Source organism: Juglans regia, chromosome 14 (genome assembly GCF_001411555.2).
Source record: "Juglans regia cultivar Chandler chromosome 14, Walnut 2.0, whole genome shotgun sequence".
Taxonomy (NCBI): Eukaryota; Viridiplantae; Streptophyta; class Magnoliopsida; order Fagales; family Juglandaceae; genus Juglans; species Juglans regia.
In genome coordinates this window covers 17779419-17806040 of record NC_049914.1, presented here as the reverse complement: position 1 = coordinate 17806040, position 26622 = coordinate 17779419, and the positions used below count along the sequence as shown (strand labels likewise).

The window sequence follows — 26622 nt, the reverse complement described above, 5'->3', positions numbered from 1 at the left end:
AACAGTTGGAGATGGAAATTCATAGTGTATGGTGTTGGATTTTTCATAAAATCCGAGAACTCCAAAATCTCTTGTCAAATCCATGTAGAAAACATAATAAAAGTGTGTACCTGTAGCCATTGGATGGAAGAGCACAAAGGTATGATCTTCCACGTCCAATATTCACTATCTGATAAAAACTCACAATGATAGGATGTGTAAAGTAAAAAGTGAATCTAGAGTGGGGACCATAACCTTATACATATAACACCCATAATTCCAGTTTTGCCCATTGTAAAACAATGGAATTACATAGGTCCTTAATGGGTCTCTACACATGAATTGGGCATGTACCACTTTATGCTCATGAATTGACCAAAATCATGGGCTACAAGAGATGTGTTGGCCTTGTTATGTCACTTTATTGATCACATTTATTTGGCCTTACAAACATTATTCAAACTTTATATTAGGCAATTATACAATATGAAATTCCTAATCTATGTAGGTCCATTAATTTAAACAATACTAACATAGGGCTCTCTGGACAAATGAAGAGTGGAAAGATTACTTTTCAACCTACAGTTGGATGGGGATAATCTACAACTCCTATGTCGGATCAAGAGGATACAGAAAACTCATCAAAATCTTGCTACTGGGTGAGGAACACTGAGAGCCCCAAAAGGTGAGTAGGGCTCTACCTATTCAATAAAGAGAATACAATTAAAAGAAGCAAGTGAAACAAAGTGATATAGTTTTAACCAATGATTTGATTCTCTTTCACATTTATTATATATTTCATTTTAATATGCGTGTAAACACTCCTTGATAACTATTTGAAAAAACTCGATCGCTATCTTTACATTATTTGTAAGATCTTAGGAGTACCCCAACGTGCTTTAGGGAACCATTACTACTTTCTATTATTATCTTATGTAGTCAACTACCCATTGGCAACCATGTCAAGAGAGGGTTTTAATTCTAGAAAACTAACCGGGATTAGAAATTATTAGGTTTCAACCCATTTAATTTTGGTCAAACAAGAAGTTTAAGATTTGTGCCATAAGGGATGCTAGCTACTGCTCATCCTTGCCGTGCACCACCGCCACGTTGCCGACCCCTCAAGCCCCAAGTGCATCATTGCCAAGCAAGGAGTCCTATATATTGCTCGGTTTACACCCTTGGTGCAAAACACCCCTATATCCTTTGCATTGTTCCTCTTCATTAAAATTCCTAGGATCATGTCTAAAGAATGAGTCAATGATGAGTGAACTGAGTGGAGTAGAGGGTGCTTGAGATGATGGTAAAATCGAATAATATATGGATAGTTAATGGTGATGTGCACGCAACCCTAATTGGGTGAGATGTTTGTGAGTTTTGTGAAATATAGGATTGTACATATTGATGTCAATTGATGTTTCCACATTGAGAGGGGAAGTGATTGGTTGGGACTTGGTGTTGACTTATGGTGGAGTGCGCAGCGGCTGAGGTTGTGTGACACCCCTTGCTTCCCTCTTTCGTATCTACCCAGGTTGTTGAGACATCGGATTGATAACCCTTAGTTATGGTCATCTTGTGCTACTAAATCTTTTGAATAATTTCAGTACAAGAGAGGCTGTTGCGGGCTTTATACCATTGGAATTAGACAAATTGCTGGCACTGATCGGAGTTGACATTCCCTCATCCCTCGGCTCAATAATCTCCTCATGGGTCTCCAAGTTACTAGAAATTTCAATATCCCATACTTTTCGTTGGTCAACAACTTGCAACCACTGCTCTCTATAGTACTTTACTTACTACTCGTATAGGACGATTCTAATAGGTGCACCTAACGTGGCATTTTCACAATTAAATAATATTTCATTTTGCACCTTCCAGCCACTTCATAGTTGTAGATGTTCTAGTGGAAAAGAAACTATACCATCCAATCATTTAAGTGTACATCCTCATATATTAAATTTACAGAGTGTCCAAATTGAGTCAACATGAGCTTATTAGTATCCAATACACATCACCCACATTTGGTTTTGTAACACCCTAAAATATTTTAGAGAGATCTATTATTTTTTTAATTAATTAATTTATATATCTATTTATTGAGCTAATAATGATTATTTTATTTAGGGTTTCAATTCAAGAGGTCAAGCTTGGTTGGAAATGTTAATTAGGCTTAAATTTATTGTTATTAAGGTTAATCAAGGGAGGTTAGAATTAGACCCTAAAGAGTAGTAGATCCTTAATTAACTGAGGTTTAGAATTAGCCTTTGGGTTAAGTTAGTAGTTTAGGCTCATGGACTAACCAAAGACCTAAGAGAACTTTAGAACCCAATGGTCAAACCCACAAAAATGACCTAACCAATGTGTGCAAAACACTAGACTCTGTTCACTTGAAACCTAAACCATGCACGCATTATTACACACACACATCTCCTTCTTCCTCATCTAGGGTTACCACTACAGCCGCCCTTTCACACTTCAATCAAGTTGTGCACCTCTAGTTACCTAGTAGAATGGTCCTAGCTCCTCCCAGGTTAGCCAAGAAGCACGAGGTAAGTCCTCTGTTACGCTCTTGTGCACCACCGCACAAGGTTTTCAACCACCTTAAGCCCCATCGGTCTAGCATGTTATTTCACTTGGGTTCTTCCTCTCACACCATCTCTCTCTCTCTCACTACACAACAATCATGAGAGGCCACAACTACATCACCACGGCAACTTCACATCCGAACCACCCAAACCTAGGTTGCACCTCCTTACCCCTTTGGTCATTGCTATTGTAGACTTGTGAGGACCTCAATCCATAACCAAGTAAGCCCTTACCCTCTTCTGTGTCAATTCTAATCATTATTACATCCCACATGGTGATTTCATGGTGGAAAAGTGCATTTGTTCTTGGATACTAAAATAAGGGTCGAGGCAACAACAGAATAGAAACTCGGCCACATTCCTCTTTTCAAATTCAGCCTCAATTCATTTTCTCTAGGTTATTCATCTCAATCTCTATTTTTATGGATCTAAACACCATTTTCAAAACTTGGTTGTAGAAAATAACAATAAAATTGAAAAGAAAATGAAAAGAGAATAGAGAATGAGGGAGAGAGACTTTGAGGGCTACGTCTTTGTTATTCTCAAGTTGTTCATGAATACATAATATATGTCCCTATTTATTGATGAATAAGGCTAGAGAAATAATGAAAATAAAATAAATTAATGATCCGGATTGATTTACACAATAAACTAAATATGGTAGAGAATAAATCATATTACCATACATATTAATATATTATGAATATATTCTATAATAAGTATCATAATATCCTAACATCCTCCCTCAATCTTAGGATGATGATGAAGACGTTGTCTTGAGTTTGTAAATAAGATCACGTTGCCGGTCAAGTAGATGAGACTTGGGGATCTGATTGACAACCTGACAAAAGTGTCTTTGTGGCGTGTGGCACAAGTGGACGGTGGGCATAAACAAATTGACATATGAGATTGATGATGAAAAGGATGGCAACAATATGTTAAATGCATATGAAGCCTCTAAAAGATGTGTGGTGAAAGGAAAAGAACACCAAATAACACAATGAATATAAGATTTATCACAAACGGCGATCCATTAAGTGCGTAGGAAGCCTCTGGAGAACTTGTGGTGAATGGAAGAAAACAACAAATAACACGTTGAATATAAGACTTATCACGAACAACGATCTGTTAAGTGCGTAGAAAGTCTCTAGAGGACATGTAGTGAATGGAAAAGAACACCAAATAACACGTTGAATACGATACCTATCACGAATGAAAAAAAAATGATGCAAGAGTCACTAGGAGATTGGTTGCTTTGATTATGTCGAAAATATAAGCATACATGGAGCAAAAAGTATGAGGAAGCGACAATTGTCAAGTGTAATAGAAGTATAGAACCAGCATAGCAACCGTGATGGACTGTCAAGAAAACAACAAGGGAATACCAATGGCTACTACAAAAGGGGACACATGCAATAGCGACTAGGGGCACCAGGATGGTGTCCTCTATGATACCATATAGAAAATAAAAATAAACTAGAAAAGAAAATGAGAAGAGAAGAGAGAACGAGGGAGAGAGACTTTGAGGGCTATATCTTTCCTATTTTCAAGTTATGGCACAATTTGGAATATATAACCTATCTTTTCTATAACTTTTTTCATTAAAATGAAATATATCTAATTTTACGTTTAAATGTAAATTCCAATTATATTTGAATCGTAAACATTTCATTCAAATATGCTAATGTTACATCCAAATAGTGTTTTGCGTTTGAACTTGCCATTGAATATGTACACATAGTTAAACATTCGAACGACTAGAATCAACGTTCACATTTGTGACACAACATTCGAGTGTAAACATCTGCTTTCGAACTTCATTGCACATACGCTCGAATATTGTCTTAAGTTATGTTCACACATAAATAATAGTAGCATTCTAATGTCAACTCCAAAACATCTCACTACAAGGTAAAACACTTTTACCAGCGATTATGAGATCTCATGAATGTTTACATTTGGACATTTTTTTTATTTTGTTTGAACGTGATGGGGCTATTGTGACAATCAGGTTTTTTCATCAAAAAAGTCATTTGTCTCATTATTTCCTTTTATGTGGTAATGTTTCTATCTTTTTCTCACTCTACAACTTAGAACATAGTATAGTGATCAAGAACTTCAAATAAACCCTAGCTAGTACCCTTTAGATGATTGTTAGTGTTCCCTTAATTAGTTGGTACCCCATTAATTTCTTTCAAGAATTATATTACTAACAATTAATGCTAGTAACTCAAAAGGCCTTGATCACAAAAAATAAAATCACACAATTGAGAATATATCATGATCAGTTCATCCTGGTGAATCATTGTAATTTTAAGATCAATATTACTCTTCATTTTAAATTGCTCGTTAGAACCAAATTGATTGATATGATACATTTTGACATGAAAATCGATTTAAAACATTACAAATAGATCAATATGATGTAGAAAATAAACTGTCTAACTATGAATGATCGATAATCAAGAAGGGGATTTTTCTACTTTTGATATCATGAAAAGAAATTGCCAAGAAGAGAAAAAAAAAAACTAGAAGCTGCTTTTAAAATTTCTCAATCGATCGCACAAAAGAAGAAAAACAAAATTAAGGTTTATGTTTGGTGATGAGAGAAATAATGTAGTACGTATGTAAGTATGTAGTTTGTAATTATATATAATTGTTATATATGTAAGACTGGATCGGATCAGCTAGCCCTGATGATCTTGAACTCTTAATCCAATTCGAATGGCCGATCCTTAGTAAGAAAACAAAGTTAATTTAATTGCAGGAAATTGATTATATTTCATACAAGAGGCCGAGGAGGTCCTTCTCTCTCAGAAGGGCTCCTCCAGAAGCCGCCTTGAGAAAACCTTTCCCACATTTCCTTCTCCAAGTTGACCGCATCGTTATTATTCATCCCTATCAGACTCCCCCCCTTCACGGTCTCCATCTCCAGCTCCAGCACCAGCTCTAAATTATCTCCTTCCTCGAGCTTGTTTCCACTATTTGTCAATAGCCCCGTTGTTTTCTTCTTCTTCAAACGCTGCAGTTTTTTCTTTCTCCAAGCTTTCCTGCACAGTCCTGCAGGCACCTTGTACACCGCCAATATCAGTAGGTTCATCACGGTACATGGAAAACAACAACATATCGCCGCGCATTCAGCTGTCGTCCCTCCTGCAACCTCCCCTACTCGTCGTCTCTCTTTCCCCTCATTTTCCTTATGATCCGCAAGCAGTGGATGTTGCCGATTCCGGCCCGCATAAGATCGCCACAAAACCTCTCGATTCATTGTGAGTCGACCTCAGGGCCAGCGAGTCAACACCCAGACATAAAAACAAAAATGGAAAACAATATTAGTCTCGGTAAAGATGTCCGATTTACTTAGGATTAATTGAGGAAGGACATGGCCGGAAACTAGAGGGGGAACTCCAACTGGAAGAACAACCAGATATTCCCGGAAGAATACAGTCGGCAGCTCATTTCTTTGAACGTGCTATGAAAATTCTATAATTGGCATGGGATTCGAGAAGAGAGAACGACAGAAAGCATGGAGAGGAAATACCTTTAATTAGGAGATCATAAAATTACAATGAGAGAGAGAGAGAGAGAGAGAGGAACAACCGGGATTTAAGGAAAGGGTAAGGTAGAGGACAAAGAAAGATTGCAAGCGATGTTAATTGTGGACCATTGGAAGGGTGTGGAGGTGTCAAAAGAGTAACTGATTCCTGACGTTCTATTGCATGCAGAAACCTACCTATTGTACAGACAGATTTTGTGAGGTGGCCACCGCACACGTCTGTTTGTTTCCAGGGAAAATGTTGTGGGTACTGCTCGCTCCATTACTCAACAAAATTACAGTTCTACTCCATCTTATTTTTCTATCATACCCTTATGGTCCATTCGAAATGAGTTGGATCTCCTGTACTCTTGAGAAACAATATAAATATATATATATATATATTTATATAAAGTGTATCTTATAATATTAATTAATTATTTAATATTATTAAAAGAATTTACTCAATGCAAACACACTATATTTGTTGTCTGATCTGTCTGGTTTCTGGAAAGAAGTAAAACAAATCTCCAACCATTAATGATCAATTATCATTTTTCTTTTGTAATTTTATTGTATCCAACAAATCACATTAGAATTTATCGGTTTCAACTTCCAAACTGAGAAAGTCGTATAACGAGTAGCATTTATGGGTAATATATGTTAAATGAGATAATATATTTGCAATCGTTAATTGTGCAACTATCATGTAATTATTTTGGAAAAAGTGAATAAAATTATATGAAAAAATGAAATTTTTAACATTGAACCTCACGCTTTTTCAAAGCAATTACGTCATGTTTACGCACTTCACGGTTATATATAGAATTATTTATATTAGATACAATATTGATTGTGCAAGTGTTGTGCACTTTTTTTAAAAGAGAGTGAGATCTACAATTAAAAAATTAAAATTTTCATGTAGATCTCATATTTACTCACTTTTATAAAAAAAAAAAAAAGTATACAATACTTACGCACTCTATGATTACAAATATAATTCATCTTTCATAATCAAAAAAGTTCCAAACGAGCAGTTGGGTAGGTAGGTATGGGATAGGTTCGTCATGAATAGACACTACAACAAAATGTGTCTTTTGTGACAGAGGAAACTGTCACAAAAACATAGCAAACCGTCACTAAAGATATTTGGTCACCACGACCGTCACCTAAAGTGTGTCACATAAAATATTTGGTAACGGTTTACTGTTCAACCGTCACAAAAAATATTTTTAGTGACGGTTGGAAGTGTTTCGTTCAATACAATGTTTGAACGTTCCTTTTTTTGTGACGATTGAGAACTGTCACAGAAAGTCACTTTCGGACATAAAATTAAACGTTTAGACGTTAACCCGACCAATTGGCCTTCGAATGAGAGAATTTGACGTTCGTTGATTATTGTTCAAACGTATTATATTTACGTTCAAATGTTAATGCGTCTGAACGTTAATTACAATAAACGTTCGAATATTTGTTCGAACGTAAACGTAAATGTTCAAACGTAACGCGTTTAAAGTTCAGACGTTATTTCGAATGTCAACGAATGAGCGTTCGAATGCAAGTTCTTTGTTCGAACGTTAATCGCTTTATCGTTCGAACGGTTTGTTCGTTTTAGTGTGAAGACGTTCGAACGTAGAGTGACGTTCGAACGATCCAATTTATGCATTTATGTTCGAACGTTTGTTCTAATATGAACCAACGTTCGAACGATTTTTATTTACATTCGAATGTACAGATCAGAAATACTAATTTCATAAAATTTAAAAACATAATACCAATTGTATCATATTACATACCATCAATTAACAAGTAACAATGTCTTATAAAAGCATAAAATTAGATATTAAAACTAGCCATAAATACTGATAAAATTTATTTATTCTTTTTCCCTTGCCCACTGTGATTCTGTTGCAACGACATAACACGCTCCATTTGCACCATCATCACCCGTTGCACTTGCTCTTGCACTTCACTGCATATTCTTTCCTCCTGGTCTCTCTGTTGGTCCTGCAAATGTGTCTCTAAATGAGACTGTCGTTCTAAGAGAGACTCTAACTCTTGCTGTCTCGACCTCATATACTCATTTTCACGCCGTGCAGCTTCTAAATCTACCGTAAAATTATTAATTTGTGAAGCCGTTGAGGTTGATGAGGATGAACATTTATGCTTGATAGATCGTCTCAAACCTCTTGCCATACTAGACTGCGGCCCGAGTACTTGCTTGAATATGTCTATGTCACTAGGAGAGGATTCCTCAGAAGCTGACTGCATCTCCATCATTTTTCCCTGCAATTTAAAAGATAATGATCGTAAATAATTAGTAGCGTATTAAAAGAAATAGAAATAAGAAATAAAATATTCAAATGTTATATAAATAATTTATTTAACAAAATTAACACTACTTACATAATTATCTACAGCGACAGAATCCATCCACTCACTATACTCATTAGTATGAGCAGCAGCACAGACATAAATGAGAAAAACATTTTCAGGATCATCACGTTTCTAACAAAGCAACATTAGCAATTTTAAAAAGATAATGTTAGTACTTAAATAGAAGAATATCAGGAAAATAAATGAATTCTAGAATTTTTTAATTACCATTTTTCAGCAAGACGATGGAATGACCTTGAACCGGCATGATGGTGGACAGTCAGAGCGGATCTATTATGTGCATTTGTAAAACTCAAGTGCTACAAAATATATTAAGAATGTTAATTGTAATATGTATACATATAATATATAGAACGAATATGAATGTAAATAATTAAAAGATATAAATGTAAAATACCTGATAATCTGGAGATGCGAAAAGATCACAACACTTTCTCCAATCATCTAACTTCATCTGCTGAAAATGAGACTGCGCAACCTCTTCCAACGTCTCAAACTTCTTAAAGTGGTCATGACATCGTCATTTGTGATGTCGGAATAGTGTAGCCATCAACTCATTCACGGTTCTCAAATCCTCGCTACGGCCAAAGTTGAGGTCAAATCATCCTAACAAGGTAATCAGGTAAAAAATATAATATACTAATCTAGGTGAAAAAAATGTACTGAAAAGTAAACTCACCAGCACACGACTTCGAATGTGCTCCTTAATCTCATTCGGAACATCTAGCCATGAGCGCACATAAAATTGAGCATAAGCTCGAACTACTGTGCCAATATAGGAGGAAAGCGCTGCTGCACTATCATCCACTCCTCCAATGGAATTATCAGGAATTGTGATCTTCAGTTTTCCATGCCTTCTATTTTTTTTAAGTGAGATTCCACGTGTATAGCCACCACCGCGACGTGCAGATGCATCAACTACATGATAATTGATATTATAATTATAATTATATAGTTATTGAGACAAAAGTATTAACTATAAATAATTATCAACGACAATATTTCCTTACTGGTAGGTGTCGACTGGCTATTGTTCTCTTCTGTGTTAGCTTGATCTTCAGGAACAGATTCCTCGAGTGTGGAGTCCTCAATGGATTCATGACTTGGACTTGGCGGAGGCACATTTATTCGTTGTCGTTTTTTGCGGCATTCTTGAAAATAATTAATTATATCAAAGAAAATTAATTAGAAGAAATTATGAAAATTCAAGATATTTTATAGTCACCTATATGAATAAAATATTTAGTACTTTTATTCTTCATCTTTAGATGAATTTTCCATGCTTGTTTCAGAATCTCCATCAATAACATCTTCATCATCATCATGCACCTCTTCTTCATCGTCCTTATCCACCTCCTGCCCAGATTCTGATTCGTCTTCATCTTCTGACTCTTCTTCTTCTTCTTATTCCTCATCACTTACTTGAATTGAATGATCATTTAATACAGACGGGTTGTGATGGACATGTGGGACATCATCTCTACACAAGGGGAGCAACTCTAGTGCACCGAGGTCAACAAACAAGTTAATACCCTCTCCATCTTCTCGGTATGCCTCTATAATCGGAGTGTCATCTTCATCTCTATTATTCTCGTAATCTGCACTAGTTCCTGCTTCATATATATTTGGAGAAACAAATTTTTGTACGACTCGCCAAGTTATCTCTCCACTATCTTCATCAGCACTTTTCATTGGATCAATCAAGTAATAGACTTGGGTAGCTTGACAAGCCAATACGAATGGATCATCTTCGTACCATTTAGATGCAGTATTGATACTCGTAAAGTGATTATCCCTATGTATCGAAACCCGACCACCGCCTAGATCCCACCAATCACATTTAAAGACATATGTTACAGACCCACCCAAATATTTTAATCCGATAATATCACGTATGACACCATAATAGTCAATATCATCTATTCCATGACTCCCCTCGACCAACACACCACAGTTTTGAGTCTTTCTATTACGTTCACGGTCCAAAGTATGGAATCTATAATCTCGAACCGTGCATGTAGTGTATCGAAGTGCTCTATTTGAGGGACCACGGGCCAATGCATACAATTCAGAAGAAATTGATCCGGGATCAAGAGCACGTTGTTCCAAAATCTAACAATTGAAATAGTATATATTTATTATTTCATTATCCAGAGTTAAAAATTTCAAAATATAACATATATATAATTTTAGTTCATACACGTTCTTCAAACCATCCGAAAAATTCTTCCTCGTGTCTTGCCTCTATATTTTCTACGCCTTCCGTCCTAAATTTGTCCATGTGCTCACTGTTATAACATGTTGCAAACGAAGTATATTTTGAACACAACAATTATAGTTAATTTTAAGAAAACTATAATTATTCAAAGCAATGAAATGACATATATAAGATAATCATCAATCTCCCGGCAATTATTTAGCACATACTACCGAACTTTACCTAACTCTCCATCAATTAAATCGTAATCTGTTTGTGCACCTAAGGGTCGTACATTTTGGGAAAACACTGATAGCTCACGAGGAGGAGGAGTAGCAAGATTAGCATTTTGCTCTTGACGATTAAATCGTGTCTCAACACCACGAAGATATAGAGAGCAAAATGTTAACCATTCATCGTGTATATAGGCATCTGCTATTGAACCCTCAGCTTTGGCTTTATTCCCAACAGTGCGCTACAGTCGACCCAAATATCTTTCAACTGGATACATCCAACAGAACTGCACCGGTCCATCCAGAAGTACCTCTCAAGGTAAATGTATTGCTAAATGGACCATGACATCAAAAAATGATGGTGGAAAGATCTGCTCGAATTTACATAGTATAGTAGCAATGTCTTCTTCCAATTTTGACAACACATCTCGATTTACTACCAGAGCATACAAATCATTGAAAAACATACAGAGTTCAGATATGGCGATACGTACATTAGATGTAAGCTTCCCACGAATTCCCACAGGTAATAACTTATGCAAAAATACGTGACAATCATGACTTTTCAATCCATTGACTTTCCAATCATCAGGACTCACGCATCTACCAATATTTGAAGCATAACTATCTAGCAACTTCACACCTTGCAACCATTTGCAGAAATCCATCCTCTCCTCCCTCGTCATCGTAAAACATGCATGCGTCATGACTACCCTATTGCCTTCCACCCGCAAATGCAGATTATGTTTAATTCCCATTCTCTCAAGATCTTTCCTCATCTTGATCGTATCTTTCATCTTTTTGTTAATACTCATCAATGTACCCAGTATATTATCACAAATATTCTTCTTTATGTGCATTACATCCAAACTATGTCGCAACTTGCATGACGACCAATACGGCAAGTCAAAAAAAATACTACGCTTTGTCCAATTCAATTCTGTTGTGCCTCGTTTTCTCTTGTTCTTTCCCCAACCTTTGACAAAATTGTTCGCTCTAACATGTTGCAGTTGTTCCACTATCTCTTCTCCAGACAACTATTTTGGTGCAATCATATCCTCTACTCTCCCATCAAACTTGGCACATTCTCTTCTCCATGCATGATTTGCTGGTAAATAACGTCGATGAGCCCCCTCGACATGACCACGCATCGACGTAGAGGCTCTAGTTCCTCCAACGCAGCCTGAGCCAGGTCATGTGGGGAGTAGTAGTCAGCATACGCCGAGTACATCTGCAGGAGATGTGCGGCCTGCTTGGGTTGATGCGGTCATCTCACAGCTGACTGCGCATATTGATCATAAGATTGATCGATCGCTCGAGGCTATATCGGCGTCTGTTGCCGAACTCACCCATTGTGTAACTATCCTTAACGACAAGGTTGATACCTTGACTGAAGAGGTACGAAGTTCGACTTTCGCGGACAAAGATATCATCTGACTAATGTTTACTACATTCTATCAAATTTTGTATTTTATTTTTAATATTTGTAAAGAAAAATATTATTGAATATTTCTATCGTTTTTTAATTTCAATTCTTAATCTTCTTTGATGTTATATTTTCCAACTTTAATACTAAATCACTGCATTTCAAATATATATAAACATAAATATATATTTATATATTACAAATTGTGTATATATAAATATATACAAGTCAATTTTTTAGACTTGTTGACAAATTATGCACAATAAAAATCACATAATTTTTAAATTAAAGTCATATTTAATTTAAATTTACAACGAACGTTTGAACGTTATTAATTAACGTTCGAACATTGGCGCAAACATTTTACATTTGAACGTTAATTAATAACGTTCAAACGGTTGCGCCAAAACATTTCACGTTTGCACGTAAACAGCCACAACGTTCAAATGTATATGTGACGTTCGAACGTAAATTTCTCATACGTTGGAACGTAAAAAAATCTCATCTATCTTTAGTGACGTATAACGCCCGTCCTTGTGGTGGGAATTACCGTCCAATTTAAAACTTTTCACTTGCATATCCAAGATGCGAGACTCCACGTTTATAAATCAAAATGTGCTTTGACGATAAAAGAGGTTTACAACGGAAAATATAAATCTTATAATAAAAGGCATCTCGTGGGTTTAAAACTCGTGTCTAGACTTCTGTGCTCTTCTCCATGGGCCGTGTCCGTCCTGATCATGCAGTTCCTGTGGGGAGAGGGACATGCATAAAAATTAAAATGAGTCGAAGACTCGTAAGCATTACTTTATATAGTTAAAATATAACAACATAGGTTTTCATTCATGCATTTATCACTCGTACATACTATTACGTGCGTGCATACGTGCTTACGTGCATTCGTTTGAAAACTTCACTGGACGGAGTTTTTTTCTCTTTAAAACATGGACATCCTTTTCGTAAAATGTTTCTCCCGTCAATGCCTTCATTTTTTCAAGAGTTCGTGCATGTTTACGTGCATACGTGCATTCTTTTGAAAACGTCACTGGAAGGAGCTTTTCCTTTTAAAAGGCTTTCCTTTCTTTAAAACGTTTCTCTCGTCAGTGCCTTCATTTCTTAAAGGTTCGTGCATTCGTGCGTTCGCACATGCATGCATACATCCATCCATTCTTATCACTTTCATAGGCTAGTACACACTGTTACGCCCCATGTGTTTGGGGTTAGCGGTCTTCCTTTGGACCCGGATTCCGCCAGTGGCCACGGGTTGGGAATCCCTTTCATTGGTACCCGTACTGGGTGCACTTCTAGTACTACTTACCCGGCATTGCAATCTGCCCATTCATTGGTACCCTTTTCATTCATTCATGTTGCCGTTACGTATCTTCATACATTCATGCTTTCATTTCTTTCTTTTCATTCGTTCATTCATTCATGTCAACTCGAGAGAGCTGGAGCTTTCATTCAGTTCATTCTTTCATTTAACAGTCCTTTCTTTTCATGAGAAAACATTTATTTTCATGAGAAAATATCGTTTGGGGCGTAAGCCCCAAAATGGTCTTTTCGTTTTTCAGTTCATTTCAGTCCTATCCTTTCTTTAACAGTTCATTCGTGGAAAACTTTATTTAAAAACATACATGGGCTTAAACGTCAGCCTTCGTGGCATCCATAAGCGTCACCTTGAACGTCGTCAATCATAGCATCCACGAGCGTCACCCCGTGGCGCACATGAGAGCGTCGGTTCGTAGGATTCACAAAAGCATCCGTTGTCATGCCTTTCATGCATCTTCATCAGTTTATGGATTTTCTTAGAAAATACATACAATAGATACAGCGTATAGTCATCCATTCACATGCATACAATTAATACTTTGGTTGCGTAAATAGGGGCTGCCAAGGAGGGGCCGTACATACTTATACCTTTTAACACTTAACATTTTCTTTCTTAAAACGTCTTTAGTCTTTTCTTAAAGCGTCATAAAGGAAAAACTTTCGTTTTCATTTTCTTTTATCTTATAAAGACTCTAGAAGAATATGAACGTAACACTTACCTGGACTCCATGCTACTTGCATGTCATTCAGTCCATTCATGTGCTTGTCAGATGGCAACCTATATGCATACACATACCTTAGCGTCATTCTCTATCTAATGCATAAGTAACTTGAACTATAAATAGAACTACGCTATACTTGGAACACTCTTCTTCTATCCCATGCACTTATGTGCCTTTCACGATATTAAACCCTTCGGAGACCACTTGCGGTCACCACATCTTCCAACTCAAGGTCTTGTCTCGAGTGCTCATCCACTAAAGTGAACTCATTATTCACCTTAAGATTAAGACACTAAGACATTCATCTTACTCTTCTTACAACCACATTCCGACCCATGATTCCGACTGATGGAATCACGCATCCCAATCCTAGATAATATGCTCGTCACTACCTTCATGCACTTTAGCCCATACTAAATCCTCATTCCCATCCATACAAGCCACACGGCTCTAAGCCAACTCTGAGGCTCAAGCACCGTGTAACTGCACTTAGGACAGATTACCCATTATATATGGTGAATCCGTCCGACACATGTATCTCACCATGTTACACATGTGCCTTACCCCTTTATTACCTAAGATCAACATATAACATGTTGATCATCTGCTCATAGGGACAAGAACCATACTCCAATACCAATCTTCTCTTAACCCAGCTAGCATGACTCTTCATACTACCCGTCCCTTTTGACAGTTCATCCCAACACTTAACACGAAAAGACTCCATTCACAACTACGCCTTATGTCACGTCACATAGCCCGAGATTGCTCCAGAGCTACACTGTGACCTTGTCGCATTACCGAACATTCTGCTACGTCAACTCCTGACTCATCACGAGTACGGTTCCTCACGTACTCCCGTCACATCGTGACATCTCATCACATTCCCTTTACGCCATTTCTACACTTTAACACTTCACCCATCATAAGCATGACTTCCAATAACCACGTCACTTAGTGACGTTGCCCAGTCATGCTTCCGCTGCGTACTCTTACACTTGTTCCACTACTTCATCCATCACAAGCACGACTGTCAATAGTCATGTCACTTCGTGACATTCCTCAGTCATGCTTCCGCGGCACACTCTTAGACTACAGGTTTCGCCATAACTTCTTCGGGACACTGTTCCACAATTCCCGACACTATCCATCACGTTCCACATCCATAAATCACATAACCATCTTTATTTCTACGATACGCCACACGAAGTGTCGCTGCCACGTGGAGTACACTCCACGTATACTCCCTTCACATACGCCACATCACCACTATGGTATACCAGCCATATGGTGCATCACTATATCACATGGAGTACACTCCTCGTATACTCCCTTCATACACACTATGACACATCACCATTATGGCATTCCCGCCATTTGGTGCATCACTCCACCACATAGAGTACATTCCACATGTACTCCCCACATATACAACACGCCACATCACCATTATGACATATCCGCCACATGGTGCATTACCCCGCCATACGGAGTACACTCATCGTGTACTCTCTTCATACGCACTACGCCACATTACCATTATGGCATACCCATCATATGATGCGTCACTCCACTACATGGAATACACTCTGCATATACTCCATGCACGTTACGCCACATCACCACTATGGCATACACGCCATATGGTGCATCTCACTATCACATGGAGTACATTCCACTTGTACTCCCCACATATACAACACGCCACATCATCATTATGGCGTATCCGCCATATGATGCGTCACTCCACTACATGGAATATACTCTGCATATACTCCATGCATGTTACGCCACATCACCACTATGGCATACATGCCATATGGTGCATCGTCCACCATATAGAGTACATTCCACATGTACTCCTCACATACGCCACATTACCACTATGGCGTACCTGCCATATGGAGCATCACTCCATCACACGGAGTACACTCCACGTGTACTCCCTTCATACATACCACGCCACATCATCATTATAGCACATCCGCCATACGGAGTACATTCCACATATTCCCCCTTCATATACCATACCTCACACAGAGTACACTCAGCGTGTACTCTTCCCGTTCCACATACACTACACCACCATTACAATACAATCCATAACACTACACAACACACTTCTCAATTACGCCCAACACTTCACAGTACACTATGCGGCACAACGCACCTCCATACAACACAGACAAGCCCAACACTTCATTACACAGAGTGCCCAACACTTCGTTACAGAGCACCACATCACAATACCACAACTCCATTAATACTAACAGCACAGTCCACAACCTAGTCAACTAATCAATATCCAACATAATTATGAGGGATAGAGGGTTATACCATCGACTGGATAACTCGTGCGTTGCTCATTGACCATCATAGCCGATGATGTCGGAAGAGTCGTACGTGGCAGCTAACCCACGTACGTTAACTGTTTAGGCATTTGGATAGCTAGGTGTGGTCTTGGAATGGTTCGTGGTGGCCTTGTGATGATGGCAAAGAGCATAACACGACGGATCTAGCCGCGTGTAGTGGCGGTCAATCACACGCAGTGACTGTCCATCACGTGCAGTGGTTACCCACCACATAAAGTGGTGGTTTGGACCTAGGGCTCGGCTTAGGGAGGTGCGGTTGATCTCGTGGTGGCGTCGAGGTGGTGCCACGGTGGCGGATCTGGCCATACCGTGGAGGAGAAGCCGTGGGAGAGTGAGAGAGAGTGTGCTTTCATGGGTGGCAGATTGGGGCCGTGGGAGGTTCGGTTGGCTTGGTGGCGGCCTGAGGAGGCTGATGACGGTGGTTACCCATCATGGGTGGCGGTGCACAATGTGCAACCCGTGCATGAGAGTGGGAGAAACCGTGAGGTGGAGGAGGGAGCTTCTGGCCATGGGTCACGTGGAGGAGCTCGGGGAGGAGCCATGGTGTTGCTAGGTGGCCGTGGATGCTGCGCACGGCGGCGCTAGAGGCCACGCACGGTGAAGCCGTGCATGGGTCTCCTTGTGCGTGCGTGTGTGCGGCGGAGGGGGAAGGTGGCTGCATGGGAAGTGCTAGTTTTGCTGGAGGGTGGTGGTCGGCGGTAGAGGAAGCTGCCATGGAGGTGGTGGCGTTGGAGGGTGGCGCACGGCAGCGCTAAGGACAGCAAGCCCATTCGGGCCTTGCACTTCCAACGGAGAGGAAGAGGGAGAGTGAGGGAGAGGGGCTGCTGTGGATGGGCTCGCCGGAGGGAGAGGAGGCCAATGGTGCCGGCAGTGAGAGCTGGCGGCGCACGGCTGCGCCGGGCTGAGGCCTTGAGCCATTCGGGCATGGGGTGGATCGCGTACAGTGTACGCTGGAGAGAGGGAGGAGAGAGAGAGGGGGCTACGGGAAATGAGGGAGAAAGAGAGAGGGTCTGGGTATTTAACCCAGTCCCTTCGTCTGGGGATCCACGTAATGATCTAACGACAAGGGATTAAACACTAATTCAAAATGCATTAACTATTAATTTAATTAAAAGCACTTAGAGGAATTAAGGTAAATATTATTTTAAACTAATTTTAGTTTATAAAATAATATTCTTCATCATTAATAAAATGATGAAGTCTCACTTAACATATTAAAGGATTAAACCATTTGATTAATAAAAGTTCTCAACATAATTTAAATCTCATAATATCTTAAATAATTGAAATCATTTTAATAATAATATTAAAATGATTTCCGACAATTATAATATTTTTGGAACTCTTCAAGAATATTATGATTGTCGTATTTAAGATCAATCTTAATTCAATAAAAATGGAAATACTCCTTATAAATATTTCCAGCATATTTAAAACACTAGGCGTGCCCTAAAAGTCACACAATATCTTTCGAGACACGCCATCATGGTTCGACACGCACAACGTGGCTCACAGTCGCTAGACAGAAGGGTAGATAATCACATAATCTTTACCTTCGGGATTTGCTTACGTCATAGATACGGAACATACGTCGAAAAGAATAAGCGTACGTAAGAAGAAGGAGCAGGGTATTACATGACGGTTTCCAGCAACTATCATAGAAAATGCCTTTTAGTGACGGTTTAGAGACTGTCACAATTTTTCAACAGTCACTAAAAAGCAATTGTGTTGTAGTGAGATATTTTTTAAAAAAATTTATAAGCCCAATCAAAACGGGCCAATCTTTTATAGATTTATTGTGCTTCAAATTTTATAGGGTCAAATGCAAAGTTTATTTTTTGACATTAAAAAAAGAAAATAAAAGATACTAATTAAACCTTTTATATATATATATATATATATATTCTCGAGCCCAAATTAAGCGTTGCTTACATTTTTTTTAGATGCCCATAACCCATATTCTGGACATTTTTTCTTTATGCTAGTTTATATCAATTAGGATATATGAAATAATAAAGTCGTTCTACTATCATTAAAAAAACCAATGATTTTAGCTATGTTAACTTTTACAACTTTATTTTTTAGGCAACTTTTAGTAGTAGATACCACATAACCCATGTTCTATCCACATGGGTGGGGAAGTTACAAGTAGTTAATTAACTCCCCACCACTAAGAGTTAGTTAACTTCACATCACTGGCACTTAATTTCAGGAAAATTAATTAACCACACATTAGAAAACTCTACTAAATGAGAGTTTTACATTATTTAAAAAAATATGAAAAGTGAGCGTACAAAAAATAAAAGCTCTCCTATCTCTTCACAATTTTCTAGAGCAACCATCTTAATCAGCTCTTGATCTTGAAGCATAGAATTATTTAGGAGACTCTAGTAGCCTCCTAAGCACGTAGAGGTGCAATCACAACAAAGTAACGTGGGTTGTCAAACAAACAAAGATCCGGACTTGTAGGAATTCTACTCCTTCATGTAACTCAAATTAACCTTATTTAACATTGGTATCGGAGTCTATTCTGCTTGTTTTCACCCATATAAATATGATTACATGTTATTTGATGCTTTGGAATGAGTTTAAAAGCATGTAATTTATGATATGACATGATTGTTTGAATTTCGGATCTTCATTACAGGCTATGCTATGATTTGTTTAAGATCACATTATCTACATGAAAACATTACTTATAATGTCAAAAACATGTCCTTTAAATTTGGTAAAATTCTGTTGCATGTAGAGGAAGAAATCTGGAGCCCTAATTTTAAAGTTCATGTTTAAATCGTGACTTTGAGCCAATATTTAACCAGTCAAATGTTATTTTCTGGAAATAAGTCTTATATGGTCAGAAAGTAGGGTTCATAAACTTTAGTTTGACATATTGTACACTTAATTCAAACTTAATATGAGTATGTTATAGCCGATTGAAAATGGGTTGTCAAAATTGGAAAAAACCAGAAATTTGGGTTGAGGAAGAAGACAATGAACACTACATTTTTTACCAGTCCCACTCTTGGCTATGGAGAGTGGGATCCACCATCTCACTACAGGTGCATTTTGGCTCACGTTATCGACACAAATACACATTATGATGACATAACTTTATGTTTTAACATAAGAAAACTTCGGAAACGGTAGAGCTAATATACACGCTCCACCATAGAAAGTGAAGCTAAGGCAAGATAATCTCTTGAGCCAAAAAAAAATCACACACGCACAAGAAGCGCGTGGGGCGCATTCAGTAGCTTTCGGGGTTGTTTTGTGGTCACGTGGGGTACGTGTAATCTTGGGTGGGTCTAAAAAGTTATATTTTTGTTATTGAGTTTGAGAGTCAAGAATAATTTTTAAAAACCAATTTTAATAAAAATAATTGATGATAATATAAGTTATTTTTGGGACACTTGTCATACTTTGTCAAGTAGTCCAATTTTTCTATGTTAAATTGTTATTTGTGGATGCTTGTATTAATTTTTTGTTGTTAAATTCATGTCCATATTGAATATCTGTCCCTATATTTGATGACCTATAAAAACTGTATCATTAGTTGAGAACATGGGTTCTCTATCCATTGAATCATCATGCATACTACTATGATTAAATGTTTGAGTTCATTGGTATTTTTTTTTAAATTAAAATGGATAGAGTTGACATTGGTAATTTGTTATGCTCATGTGTAATGTATGTATTTATTTTTATGTGAATGGATAAGGTGTAGCTTATAAGTATATTGGTGACATGGCATTTTTTATTTATTATTTTCCTACAAGATTTGTAATAGGACTTTCTTTGGAAATATAATATTAGAAATGTAATTTTATTATTGAGACCATGTAAAGGGATGCATTTAACATCTATCGATATACTTTAAGGTCACTTTAACATGATAGACCAAATTATCAATGAGGTTTCGAGTGGAGCTTATGCGTAATGTGTTTAGCGCAATAGTTATGGATCTTTCATATTTGATGAATGAATTATATGTGCATGAGTTATGAGTTTTTTAGAATCATCTATAAATTTTATTGAAAGCTAATTAGATGTGGTATTTTGACTTATATAGTGGGAGATAATTACTAGTTTTTTACAAAAAAATTTATCTCACTGTGTTGGAAGGAATTTCATAGTCTAGTTAGATTTTGGAATAAAATTAAATATGAGCTAAGAACATAGTTATTGACCTTACTAAATGAGAGAAACTAGATGGGACCAACTATAACTTGTGGTATAGGAAAATTTAATATCTGTTTAATGAACAAGAGGTCTTAGAAAATCTGTCCCACCTTATGATACAACCTAAGGAAGTGAATACTTCCCAATATCTTTGTGATATGGAAGCCTATTAGGCTTGGGCAAAGAAAAATCAGTGCTTAGCAGTATGCACAATAATCTTATTGGAGAGTTTGAGAACTGCCCAATTGCCTAAGATAAGTGGAACCAACTGGAAATTGCCAATGGGAGGATATCAGTTACTAGGCTTTGTGCTCTCACTTTGAGGTTTGAGCAGTATGTTATGGACCCTAACATATCATGACTGAGCATTTGAAGTCAATGGCTACCTTGATTCTTGATCTAAAAGCTGCTGGAAATAATCTCACACAACAAGTTACCGCTATGATACGATCTTTGCCCGAGTCAACATGGGGGGAAATGAAGCTCGTTTTGTCACATAGTGAGGATATTAAGACTTTTTCTAATATATCTCGCCATTTAAAGTTAGAAGCGGAGCATATAAATGCGCATCGTAGTACTCTTCTTATCGTCCAAGATGGGAAGCGCAATGCATTCAGGCCTAAGCGAAAGCAACAAGGGAGATTTGCTGGAGGGGCAAATAGTCTTGGGCCAAGATATGGAAAGGTGGCAAAGCGCTACAAAGGCAAGCATGCTGGCAAAGACAAGACCAAGTAAGTGCTATAACTGTGAAAAAGTGAGACACTTTGTTCATGAGTGCATTGAGGCAAATAAGGTATCCACTAAACGCAACTTTCTCATTACTTATGTTTGTCCACATATTGTTGTTGGTCACTCAATTTCTGAATGGATTATAGACACAGGAGCAACCAAACATGTAGCTCAAGATCAAGTTGGGTTCATAGATTATACAACAATACGAGCTAGCAGACAATACGTTATATTAGGTAAAGGAACTCGAGAGGAAGTACTTGGAGTTGGCACCTACCAACTCAAGATGCGTCTGGGGCGCTTGTTACTTCTTCATAATGTACTATATGCACCTGATGTTCAATGTAATCTATTTTCAGTTATTTCTATCTTGAAACTTTATTTTACTTTTCATTTTGATGGCCCTCAACTAGACTTTTATTTGGATAGGGTTTTGTATAGAAATGATTTTTTTAAAATGGTTTTTTTATGTTGGATTTCGATAATTCCCATTTTCTTTTATGGTTTCAAATGATGGTGATGATGTTGTCTCTAATTCATTGAAATGACATGCTAGACTAAGCCACATAGGAAAAGATAAAATGACTAGACTGGCTAGAGAATGACTATTGAGGACTCTTGCTAATGTAAGCCTACTTGTATGTGTTTAGCTGGTAAGGCCTATAGGAAGCCTTTTGGAAAGCCTCCTAGGACATCTTATCGTTCAGAGCTAGTCCATTCTGATATTTGTGGACCTATGAATGTGAAGGCACACTTGGCACCTCTTGTTTTCTCACATTTATAGAAGACTACTCACTTTTCAGTAATGTCTATCTGATCTCCCACCGCTTTGAAGATTTGGATTGCTTCAAGTGCTTTGTGGCTAAGGTTGAGAATCAAAAAGAAAGGATTTTAAAAATTATACAAACTAATCGGTGTCAAGAGTACATGCCTAAAGAGTTTCAGGGACTATGTGAGCAAAATGGAATAAGTAGGCATTTAACGATTCCTGGCACACCACAACAAAATCGTGTTGCGGAAAGGAGAAATCGTACCTTATTGGAAATGGTTCAATCAATAAAGGGCAAGCTAACCTATCAATATCATTTGGGGGAGGCTCTTCTAGCTGCTGCCTACATTTTGAACCGTGTGCGTTCTAAATCTATTCATTCAACCCCATATGAATTATCGAATGGCGCAGAACTAAATTTGAAACATTTGCGGCCTTGGGGTTCTACTGGTTATGTTTACACGACTTCCCATAAATATGGAAAATTAGGCCCTAGAGCAAATAAACATATTTTCATAAGATATTCAGAAAGCTCAAATGGCTATATTGTGTATGGTGAATATCCTAATAGAGGAATGATTGAAATAGAATCGCGTGATGTCACATTTAATGAGAATGATTTTCTCAATATTGGCGAAGCAAAGAAAGATCTTAAACTTTTTGAGTTGCAAGAATTTGAGGGAATTACACCGTCTTTTGGCGAGGGTGGAGAATTATCATATTCTAGAATCACAAAAGATAGTGGGAGTGACTTGCCTCCTAGTGGAACCATTCCTCGTTATCGTTTTGAGTTTGAATGGAAGTCTTTCATGTGTGCTCTGTGTGACTTTGATGAGCCTTCTTCTTACGAGAAATCACTAAGTTCACTTGCTTCAAATAAATGGTTGGCTATTGTGAAAGATGAGATGAGTTCTATGGAAAATAACCAAATTTGGGAGTTAGTTGATCTTCTACTTGAGCACAAATCTATTGGAAACAAATTGGTTTTAAAAATTAAGCGCTAGGCAAATGATCAATTGACAAGTATAAGGCTCAATTTGTGGGAAATGGCTATATGTAAAGAGAGGGTACAGATTATGAAAAAAAAAAAAAAAGCTTTCTCCCTTGTGGTAAGATTTGCTTCCATTCGCCCCATTCTAGCTATAGTTGCACATCTAGATTTGAAATTTTTTGAAATGGATGTAAAATATGCATTTCTCAATGGAGAACTAGATAAAGAGGTCTATATAGATCAACCTGTTAGTTTTGAGGTTGAGGGACAAGAGTGTAAAGTAGGCCAACTGAAAAGTTCCATTTATGGTCTTAACTAATTTTCTAGATAATGGTACTTTGGATTTCATGAGCCCATTACTTCAATTAGATTTGAAATGCTAGAAGAAGACCATTGTGTGTATGTCAAATGTACAAGGAAGAGTTGCTAATTTTGTCATTGTACGTGGATGACATCTTATTAGTTGAAAATGATATAGAGATAATTGTAGCTACAAAAGAGTGGTTGTCCTCTACTTTTGAGATGAATGACATGGATGAAGCAAATTATATGGTCGGAGTTAAGATTTCAAGGGATCATTCTAAGAAGCTTCTTGATTTGTCTCAAGAGACTTACATTACGGAAATTCAGAACGATTTCGTATGCACAACTCTGAACTCATAGACACTCCAATTGATAATGGTTATACATTGAGTCTAGAACATTGCCCTAAGAATCATGAAAAAAAAATGACTAGAATCCCTTATGCAAGTGCAATTGGAAGTCTGATGTACGATATATTGTGTACACGAGCTGACATCTGCTTTGTAGTTGGATTAGTTAGCCTTTATCAGAGTACCCTAAGGCCTATTCATGGGAAAGCTGTTAAGAGGATTTTTTGATACCTTCATGGGATAGCAAACCTTGTTATTTGCTATTAGGGTGGAGGCATGAAATTGAAGGGTTATAACGATGTTGAATGGGCTAGTCATAAATATGAGAGTAAGTCCATGATGAATTACGCATTTATGCTTTACTGGGGGAGCTATTTCTTGGCGTACCAAGAAACAATCATGCATTGCTTTGTCCAAGATGGAATCAGGGTACATTGCTTGTTCAACAGCTTGTACAAGAGGCTATTTGGTTGAGGAGATTTTCTCAGTGTCTAGAGGTTACAACTCTCGCAGATGAAGTCGTTAAGATATATAATGATAGTATGGTAGCTTTGGCATATGCCAAAGATCCCAAATACCATGGGAGAACCAAACACATAGATATTCTTCTTCATTACATTCGCGCTATTGTTGTGCGAAGCGAGATGGTCCTATAGCATATCTCTACTAGTGAGATGGTAGATGATCCTCTTACTAAGGCTACTAGTATAAATGTTTTCCAAACTCATGTTAGGAGTTTGGGACGTCATCGGATTTTATATATGTTGTATTAAGGATACCTTAGACTTTATTGTAAATTTGACACTATTAGTATCTATTACATCAATCACATTATTGTATTTATATCATATTATAAGTTAATTGATACTACATGAAATGGACACATTATAAAGATATTACTGGGCAAATACTAGTCCTCTCATATGGATGATCACCTTGGCGCTTGAATAACGAGCAACATGAGACAAATTAATTACTTTGGCACTTGGAAAGTGAGCAAGTAAACATCTTGGTTTTTGGGAGCATTCAAGATAAATTTAAAGAATGTAGCCTTAGTTTGGCTAAGATGAGATTTACAAGAGTCATATATGAAATATTTGCACAACTTCATGAAACCTGATTAAAACAGAATGTAAGATCTTAGGTAGGTGCTAGATGAGTGATTGTGCTAAGAAACTCAATTAAGAGCGCCTTTTGTGTCGACTAGACTAAGATTCCTATGGATTTTGAATGTAACAATCCAAATTGAATGGGAGTTCTGCCATAACATACATTTCATAGATGACCATATGAGGGAGTGACTGGATGGCTCCCTACTCCATTATTCTGTGAGCTTTAATGGATCAATAGATGATCTATCCCTATTCCCTTGAACCTAGAACTATGTCATAAGATGAAAACTTGATATCTCTACTTTACCATGTTTTATTATGGCCACGAATGATACAGTTACGTGGAGCATGTCTAAGAAAGTAATCAAGTCTAATTGAATTGACTTGAGTGTCTAGGAAGATGTTTAGATTCTTACTTGTTATTTTATGTCTCATAGCCCAAGCGATTATGTCGTTTTAACGACTTGACCTAGTAAGACCAAATAGTCTGGAGCATAAACGAGATTTTATGAGTGATGTACGATGTTAGTAAGATGCAATATAGTACTTCTAACTTTTACCTTCTCATCAGGTCGTACGCTTCATTTTCCGTATAAGGGATAATTGATTGAGAGATCATGAGGAGATTGTTAATGGGTATGACATCCATTGCGGACAAGTATGAGATGTTAGTAGTGAGTATCCCATGACCCATTTTATGTTCACTTGGATGGAAAAGTTACTAGTAGTTAATTAACTACCCACCACTAAGAGTTAATTAACTCCCCACCACTAGTACTTAACTTAAGGGAAGTTAAGTAACTGCCTATTAGAAAACTCTATAAATGAGAGTTTTACGTACAGTATTTAAAAGAGTGTGAAAAGTAAACGAACAAAAAACAAAGGCTCTTCTATCTCTCTATAATTTTCTAAAGCAACCATCTTGATCAGCTCTTGATCTTGAAGCGTGAAATTATTTATGAGAGTCTAGTAGCCTCCTAAGTGACGTAGAGATGCAATGACAACAAAACGATTTGGGCTGTAAGACGAGAAAATATCCATGCTCATAGAAATTATGCTTCTTAAGATAATTCGAATTGACTTTATTTAACAATAACAAAGTAAGATTTTATTATTATTTAAAGAAAAGTAATCGAGCCAAAAACAATGTACTTTTTGTTAGGGATAGAAAGCATGGCTCTAGATGGGATATGTTGCAGAATTAAACTGAGTATTGATGAAATGGCGATATAAAGGAGTAGATTAGTGCACAAAATCATCACATGGCTTAAAAAGTCAATGAGCAAAGCTTGCAACATTAATGAAGCGACGGGCATTTTCATCCATCCCAGTACTAAGAAATTCTATTTATATATATATATATAAACAGTACACACTCAGCATCCCATGTAGTCTCGGAAAGGTTAATGAAACC

General features: G+C 37.4%; 1 protein-coding gene across 1 annotated transcript; it reads right to left on the bottom strand.

Moving 5' to 3' along the window:
- Window positions 1-5110: 5110 nt before the first annotated feature.
- On the bottom strand, window positions 5111-6126 carry LOC109014056. The gene has a single exon (XM_018996361.2). It carries the CDS (start codon window positions 5830-5832, stop codon window positions 5347-5349), a length of 486 nt encoding a protein of 161 aa, XP_018851906.1. The 5' UTR covers window positions 5833-6126; the 3' UTR covers window positions 5111-5346.
- Window positions 6127-26622: the final 20496 nt, after the last annotated feature.